The sequence below is a fragment of the Megalobrama amblycephala genome, linkage group LG11 (genome assembly GCF_018812025.1).
Source record: "Megalobrama amblycephala isolate DHTTF-2021 linkage group LG11, ASM1881202v1, whole genome shotgun sequence".
NCBI classification, from domain to species: Eukaryota; Metazoa; Chordata; class Actinopteri; order Cypriniformes; family Xenocyprididae; genus Megalobrama; species Megalobrama amblycephala.
The window spans coordinates 17,570,621-17,579,948 of NC_063054.1; the positions used below are offsets into that span (position 1 = coordinate 17,570,621).

Genomic DNA, 9,328 nt, shown 5'->3' on the forward strand with positions numbered 1-9,328 from the left:
CTGTCTTTGTCTGGTATTCATCCTGGGCTCTATGTACTATTTTTATGTAATTATTTTTTCTGCCTTTTGATATAAAAGTCAAATTCCATTTGGTTTGATGATAAATCAGTCAGTTCTTTTTTCTTTATATAATAGGAGAAAAACTTTGATCTTCTGAAGAACAATTATTCACTATGGCTTCCTAAACTAGTTTTTTCTTCTAGCTTTTATTTATTTATTTTTTCTTCTAGCTTTTATTTGATCTTAACAGCATGTGAACCCTGTAAACGTAAAAGTAACAAGATGAATGAGCTGAAGTTTTTTTGGTTTTTTTTCCATTTTGAATGTTTCTCATTTTTCATGTTAATTTGCTATTTAATTAGTGGAGCTTGCTAAGCCAGGCAACTGCTCAACACTAAGTATTACACTTTGGTATGTAAACTCATTCTGCACCATTTGCTACAGACAATGACGATACCTCAAATCATGGGGTTTGTTGAAAAGAAATGATCAAACTTTTTTTTTCATGGCTAACAATAAAACAATCCCAGCCTTAAAGGTGCAAATAGGTGATCCCCCCCCCCTCCTGCAAATCGCTGTTCAAAGCCACGCCTCCTCCAAAACACGCACAGACCAGAAGCGAGACGACCAGAGATAAAGTTATTGGATTACATCATTTGTCATTCACCTGTGAGAAACCTTTACAGTACAGTACTTGACAGCATTGGGGAAAGTTACTTTTAAAAGTGTTGCATTACAATATTGCGTTACTGCTTAAAAAAAGTAACTAATTGCGTTAGTTACTTTTTATGAAAAGTAATGCGTTAGATTACTTTTTCTTACGTGGGCTGGGTTTGCTTGTTTATTTTTTAATAACAACATACAACAGGAATACTGAATGTTTTTGTGCTAGTGAGATGAGTAAATGTATGTTTACATTTAATCTAGAACTACAATAACCATCATGTTCACACAGAGCACACAACACCTCTGCACTTTATTTCTCTCAACATGGGGACAGGAGAGCTGTCAGTCAATAAATGTGAAAATGTAATGCATTACTTATTTGAAGAAGTAACTTGGATATTTTGTTGTAAATTGAAAAAGTAATGCGTTAATTTACTAGTTACTTGAAAAAGTAATCTGATTACATACCTCAAGCTACTTGTAATGCGTTACCCCCAACACTGACAGTGAGTAACAGTACGACTAAACTAAAGTTAGGTTGTAGCCTTATATTCTCGCTCTGTGCAGTGTAGCTGTATGCAAACACACGTTGACTGACAGCGAACACATGCTGTCATTTATACGGCCCGAATGTAATGTTTGAATGAACATTTTATGGTCCTACGCCTTCCGCAGACAATATATATTTGTTAAAAAAAATACATTTAGACAGCTTAACATAGTGATTGCTATCAGGCTGAGACTTTCAACTAGCATAACAAAAAATTTTCTGTAGAGAATCACCTATTGCACCTCTAAATGGAGTAACTCAACCAGTATATCATTAAGACTCGAGGTCTCAGCTCTTGACTTGCAGTAAACATCTACCCACAACATCTTAATGGGCTGTTCACACAAAATGTTTTTGAGTTAAATTTTACGATGCAGTACAGAAATAAGGTCTCAACCTGTTTTAATTCAACTTTTTAGCACTGTGTTTTTAGAATGGCGATGGCGTCATGCATGAGATGCTAACAGATAGTTGAATACATCAGTCTAACCATGTTTACATGGAATAAATATTATGCTACGTCCAAGGAAAAAATACCCAATGAATTCCAGCCTGTGTGTTTCAAAGATTTTTTATTTCCTCCTTGTACAGTACTTCTGCTTTTGGATGTGAAACTGCATTCTTTATAATCTCTTAAGGGATTCAACTCAGAGCCACATCTTTTCAGAGGAAGTGGCAGATGAGAAGCCTTCAAGTTTGTGGTCAGAAATATTTGTTCGACATAAAACAACACACTTCACTCGAAACACAATTCATTAAATACAAACAGGAATGGTGTCAGAAGTTATTTTGTAACTGATTTTCTCGATTTGAGTATCACATTTCATTTTTGTAAATGGATTAAGCACATTAACAAAGAAAACGTATTACAATACATGTGACAGCAGAATTAACAATGATTAATGACTAAGTAATAAAAATAAAATAAAAAGGAAAACGCTGAAAACAAAGACTATAGAATAACACAAGTCGCATCACTCATATTGAATGGGAGAAAGCGCGACACGCGATATGGCGGAATAAGTCCCGCTTTCGCGTCACTGCAGCGGCCGTTAGAAGCTCCGGCTCCAATAGAAACAGTCAGAAGCGCGCCTCCGAAATGAGGCACAAGAGACGTGCATTTAATACTGCGCATGCGCATTTGCCTGATCCAGCCTGAAAAATACAGTTTTTTGTCTTGATTCGAGCGTTTAGAAACAAAATTTATGAAACAGTTGTCAGATTTCATTGGTGATTTCAAATATGAAATTTAATCGAAAGCTTGGCAAACAGCTTTGGACAATGTGATGTTTCCCCATTCAAAGAGATAGGAGCTGCACTTAAATGCCCGAGAGGCGTTTCAAAGATGGCCACCGAGTGAAATGACTTGTCTTAAAGGGGTTCTATACTCTTTGCTTTGACTGAAAATTTGAATATTGTAATTGACAAGTGAAAATGGCGGCAGCCTCTGCTTACTGATATAAAACTCATGATAGTCTTGCGCACAGCACAATGTTTTTCATTTTATGCCCGTTCATATGAACATATTACTGCATCTCATTTATAAAAATAGCTGATTGAGCTTTTCCAGTTTTAAATAGTGGTTTGAACTTAAATAGCTCTCAAAAACTCTGTACTGAGGGTTTTATTCAAATATATTTTCAATTCTGTACAGGTAATACTGTAAAAAAGTATTAAAATATTAACATAACGAAAGATTATAAACAGCTTTACAAAGCAGGTATACCCCAATGTCTTTGTTAATGCCTACAATATTCAGTGGTTGTGTTTGGTAAAGGATAGCCAAACAGAGAAAAGTCCAAAATATACTTGGGCAGAAGCTCTTTGAGAAACTTCTGTGGCACAGTACAAAGGTAATAATGCAGCGTTTCCTTGGTAACGGGTTTGTACCATGTCTGTCGCTCAGGAAAACGTATGTGTTGCGGTGCTCCGACACGTTCCAGAACGTAGGCCGCATCGCTCTCCAGACTTTCATATGAGCCAATAAAGTCATATTCTATGGCACAGGGTTGGCACAGGTTATAGATGGGCATCCAGTGTTCATTCATCCGCTCTGGGTCTTCGTCAAGTAAATAACGCACAAACTCTGTGAACGTCACGTCATTTCCTGCTATTTTTTTATCCTTTGCGTAGCCTTTTCTATAGCGCCGTATAATCTCTGCACCATATTTACGCTGATATGCCTCAATTTCGCCAAACTTGTTCCGATAGGCAGAAAGCAAGCGGGCCATCGGCTCCCGCACAAACATGAATTTAAAATAATGCCGTAGTCGATGACGAATCTCTTCTGGCGAAAAGTCAGACAGGAAGAGCAAATCAGAACGATGGTCCATCTTCACTTTGACATCCACGTTGGCTAGAGCGCCACTCATTACTTTCAGCACTCGTTTCCAGTTGGAACAGGCCACTTTGGGGACGTAGCAGTACAGGAAGCGATGCTCGTCGTTCACCAGTATGTGCTGGAGGAGAGTCTTCCTCTGCAGTGGACTGAGAGACCACACGCTGTGAGGACTGTTCTTCTGACCACACATCGATCTTATGGTGCGATTACGGATCTCCTGTACAATCTGGGGGAAAGAAGCATATATAACTTTAGCACAAAATAAATATATAAAAACTCACACATTCATTTAGTTTAAACTAGGGGTGTGTCTAATAGTAGGGCTGCACGATTTATCGCAATTTTATCGCACACGATTTGGCAAAAGCTGCGATTATTTTATGCGCAGCTTGTCAGAGCTGTACGGCTCTGTGATCAGTAGTAAATGCTTCTTCATCTGAAAGCCAGAGGGCGCTCTTGTGCAGAAACTGCAAATATACCCTGCTGCCGAACTAGAACACGCATCATTCCAGGAATTCCCATACTAATCGCTGTAGCTGAATAAACAGAAGACTGAAACGTTTTGATTGATTAAACATGACTGAAACGTTTTGATAATAAACACACGACTGCCTTATTCTGTGTAAGAAGCCACATAATCTCACAGAAGGATGTTAAACTGTCGTTATGAAGTGAGTTTGGAGTAAAAACATGTTATTAAATGTTGTCTTTTGTTGGACAAGATGTTAAATGCTTCTCATGTCTGGAAAGATGTTTTGACGCGTGTTTTTTTTTCAAATGCACATTATAAGTGATTCAAACTCTCAGTGCTTTCAGATGGATTAGCATTTGGATTAGCAAAAAAATAAAAAATAAAAAAATAAAAATCGCTGCTTTGCGATTTCATAATCGCACTAAGCCAAATCGTTTAGTACGATTTCAATGTTTTTTTTCTAATCGTCCGATTAATTGTGCAGCCCTATCTAATAGTCTAATGAATAGTCTAATATTCGATCTGTAATAATTATTCGAAAAAATACTATTCGAATTTTGCTACATGTTCCTTTGCTGGCCGTAAATGCAGTGAATCCATGATAAATCCTAAGCATGCAAACTAAAACTCAGTTATAAATAAGGAAACAACAATGTACTAAAATCGGAAATGTTTTTACCTTTTAACCCTTTAACCCCAACCCACATACAGATGACACCACTGTCAAAATGATCCCTGTTCACATTGGTCTGCAAAAATTACTAAAAATGCTGTATTATGCATGCCAGGCCAGTAGTTGGGGATGTCACTTTGTAAAGAAAAACTACGCACCTATAGACTGAACAAATTCACGTTTTTGTAGTTTACACAGAGACGATAACAGTATCATTTTCAAAAACGTGCACTTTGAAACTTGCACTTTCTTTCATCTGAAAGAAGATAGTCATATTCACCTAGGATGGCTTGAGTAAGCCATAGGGTATAATTTTCATTTATGGGTGAACTATCCCTTTAAGTAGATTTTATAAACATGCCTTAGAAAAAAAACATTACTGATGTGCATCTTGAGACAAAACAATGGCACTGACATATTTTAAACGGTTAGTTCACCCAAAAATGAAAATTCTGTCATTAATTACTCACCCTCATGCCGTTCCACACCTGTAAGACCTTCATTCATCTTCGGAACACAAATTAACATATTTTTGATAAAATCTGATGGCTCAGTGAGGCCTTCATCACTAGCAAAGACACTCCCTTTTTCAATGCCCAGAAAGCTACTAAAAACATATTTAAATCAGTTCATGTTATTACAGTGTTTCACCCTTATTATTATAAAGCGACAAGAATACTTTTTGTGCTCCAAAAATAACAAAATAGCTACTTTATTCCACAATATCTAGTGATGGGCGATTTCAAAACACTGCTTCATGAAGCTTCAAATCCTTACAAATCAGTGGTTCAGAGAGCCAAAATCACATGATTTCAGAAAATGAGGCTTGGTTACGTCATAAGCATTTTGAAACTTCAATAGTTCATGTGACTTTGGCAGTTTGGTACACGCTCCGAACCACTGATTCGAAACAAATTATGCATAAAGATTCAAAGCTTCATGAAGTAGTGTTTTGAAATTGCCCTTCACTAGATATTGTGGAATAAAGTCACTATTTTGTTTTTTTGGCGCACAATAAATATTCTTGTCGCTTTATAATATTAAGGTTGAACAACTATTGTCACATGAACTGTATTAAAACTGTTTTAGTAGCTTTCTGGGAATTGAAAAAGGGAGTGTTATTGCTGTCTATGCAGGCCTCATTGAGCCATTGGATTTTATCAAAAATATCTTAATTTGTGTTTCGAAGATGAACGAAGGTCTTACAGGGTGTAGAGTGACATGAGGGTGAGTAATAAATGACAGAATTTTCATTTTTGGGAGAACTAACCCTTTAAGTTAAGATATGCCAGTGCAAGATGTTTTCAGTTATAAACAGCTCAAACATGCACTTTAATCTGGGATTATCTTAAACCTTATCTAGGAAACCAGGCATTAATAATTAAAAAATATCATCTTTCTTGTTAAACTTCAAAAATATTTGTTTTTATGAGCCTAAATATTCAAATACACTTTTTTTTTTTTTTTTAAATGTCCATCCCTAGTTTAAACCCGTTTCATGCAATTATAGTAACGTTATTTGACTCACAGCCTGACTTACCTGGCTTGAAATTCAACAAATTCTGCCAAAAGAAATGAACAACTCCCACGAATCACTGCAACTGACATTACCTAGTCAATCTACTTAAATATTTGTGCACATTTTGCAATAAACTTAAAATATATTGTTTCTACACATAATCAACATCTTTAAATGTTGATTTAGTTTTATATTTCTCCATAGTTTTTAATTGGATTGTCATTCACAATGCTTCTTTGGATTGTAGGTCGTTCTTTTCTTCCCTATAGTGACGTATATCCGAGTGGAACGGCTGGCTTCTAGAATGAGAAAAATGTAGGACGGGATTTGATTTCGTCCCTCTGGATTTGTTTGGATCATAAAAGTTGAGCGTTGATAACTAAATGAAGACAGATCAGATTGCCAGTTTGCAATTGACTGTGGAGGATATTTAGACCCAACCTCCACCAAGAGACACATCATAAAAAGAACAAAAGTCGTTTCGAGGGGGAGGGAAGGTTAACGTTTTTGATTAAAGATTACGAGGGTATATGAATTTTTAAAAAATAACGATGTGCACTGCAACATTATGTAAAAAAATAAGAATGGTCCATTTTGATTCATGGTGACTTTATGTACAGTTTTGTACCTTTATCTTTTTATCTGACTTTCAAATACTTTTTTGCATCAAATCAAAATTTGGTTCATTGCTTATAACTCTTTTAATGAAGATAATATTTAAATAACTAAACGTAAAAATGAATGGAAAAAAAATTGGAACCAAGGTCACTAAAAAAACTGGTCAGGCACTGACTGTTGCACTCTATTAGGAAATACCTGACCAGAATACATTATTTTCTGAGAATCATGTAATTATTAATAAAATAGGCTGTGCTCTCTAATTACTTAAGTTGTTTTGTGATGTTGTATACCAACATATTCTTGAACAAAATGACTTTTACTCTTGACATTCTGGATGGCCAAACATCATCATGTCCAGCACTTAAGACTTATTCAGGAATCATTTAGGATACAAGCACAACAAGAAAACATTTAAAATGTTGCAAAATATACAAATGAGACTGAGAGTATGTTCACTTACAGTGTTCAGTTGCCATTTTGAAAAGGAAAAAACAACAACATTAAAATTAGTATTATAATTTTATAATATCCTCCGGATACTAATCAACATTACACAATCTAAAAGTCTAGATTTCATATCAGCGCTCGAGCGAGAACAGAGAAGGTAGCTGAAATGTCATGTGATTGTACTCTTCTGTCAAGAGCACAGCAGGAATCTTAGCTTCAAAGAATTGGCCCCAAGTTTCTATTTCATATCTTGGCTTGAAGGTAAGCAGCTGTTTAATATTTTCTGGAATGAAATATGGAGTTTCTCTGTTCCATCAATGATGTTTTCCACATGCTAAGCTTAACCAAATCCATCTTATCCTCCAGATGAGTAATAATAGGACAGAATAATTGGATTAATAGGATATAAATAGCATTAACCGGATTTTACGCCTTAAAATCACTACTTTTACTCAACTTTCCAGGAGTACAGGAAGAAACTGCTATAATGCCAGAGGAAAAGATTTTGACAATCCAAATGGCTTGAGAGGATTACACATTGGCTAGACTAGTGTCTTGAATGTTTTCATTTCCCATGAATTGCACACTTTTCTGTCCAATTACTCAAGAGTAGTGCACTAGCTGTGCAAATAAAGACACTTCAACATATTAGGATTCATTTGGGATTTTAACAGAAAAACTAACTTTATTTTCTGATCCATTTTTATCATACTTTTTATAAAGTATCTTGAAAAGAGTTTGTGCTTTATTTCTTTAATTATAATAGATTGTAATGCAAATACATTCATATATTGTTAAATGTAGCTAAAGTGTCCAAATAATATTTTTGACACCGTATATATAGCTGAGCTGTCTCAAAACTGCCATCCCCCAATGTCTAGGTAGGCGGCTCATTAGGTTTTGAGACGCAGCCCGAGTTATCGTTGAAATTCCTTGATATCCAGACTCGCGAAACTCAAAGAAAGTATGATTACTACATGCAAACGTGCAAAAATATTTATGTATTTCACAATATACGTCACTGTTTATTCACAATCTAACGAAATTGAGTCTCTGTTCGTCTACATTAAGTTACCTGAGACTCCACGTCCACAGCTGCGTCGCTATTCCTCATTCGGTACTCCACTTTCTTCCCGTTGGCTCGTGGCGGCGGAGTCTGCACGCTGTTCAGCATTCCCTTCTCTATCATGAGCAACAGGCCTCCGGATGCCACGATCACGGCGAACGTCAGCACCGAAGGAACGACGGCGGAGTGTCGGCGCGCGGTGGTCGCACTCACAGGCGGTCTGAAGTGGACCAGGGATCCGCTCGCTCGTTTAATCCCGTACTCCTTCTTGCGAGGCGGCATAGTGAATCACATGCATAAAAGAGTCCGTTTATCGAGGCTCAGTGACTCAAAATACCGAAAGATCAATATCCATCGCTTCAGTGAAGCAGCCAACCAACATCTGATTTCAGATAGTGCTGTGAAGAAGAAGAAAAAAAAGCTTTTCAAGAGAGAGCATGATGGGAAATGGAGTACTGCGTTATGGGGGTGGGGAGGCAGATTTCGGGGGGAAACTAGTCATAACTTCCCACTAGTGGAGCCGGAGGCGCTTAAATTTCATCAAGGTGGTGATTAGTTCCAGCATCTCCGTTGTTAACTGCTTTGTTAATTACAAAAAGTGCAGAAAAGTAGCTCGTTAGCTCCTGTAAAGTTACATATTTAAGTGAAACACCGTTTAAAGCCGAGGACACACCTAACGATTAGCTGTAACATTCTAAGACTGAACTGAACACACATACCGATTGTTTCCTTCGACTGGAGCCGATTTTAATCGTTGACAGTCGGAGAAGAACGCAAACGTTTACGATTGAGACCGCTGCTAAGCAACACACTGTGCCCGGGATCTTGAAAATGGATGTAAACAAACAAACAGCTGGCGCTCTTCATCTGCAGCTTTGTGCGGAAAATAACAAAAAAAGAGGGAAAACGCACAGGATATGTGTGAGGTCCTGGCTGGAGAGGCAACATGGACTTTGTTCTCTACAGAGAGAAT

The 9,328-nt window shown here is 36.9% G+C and overlaps 1 protein-coding gene across 1 annotated transcript; it reads right to left on the minus strand.

Annotated features, from left to right (window-relative positions):
* Positions 1 to 1,771: 1,771 nt before the first annotated feature.
* Positions 1,772 to 9,217, minus strand: chst14 (carbohydrate (N-acetylgalactosamine 4-0) sulfotransferase 14). Its single transcript, XM_048206436.1, has 3 exons — positions 9,075 to 9,217; positions 8,365 to 8,753; positions 1,772 to 3,783 (listed from the first exon to the last, which is right to left on the minus strand). Exons 2-3 carry the CDS (start codon positions 8,635 to 8,637, stop codon positions 2,956 to 2,958), a joined length of 1,101 nt encoding a protein of 366 aa, XP_048062393.1. The 5' UTR covers positions 8,638 to 8,753; positions 9,075 to 9,217; the 3' UTR covers positions 1,772 to 2,955.
* Between the last annotated feature and the right edge of the window lie 111 nt (positions 9,218 to 9,328).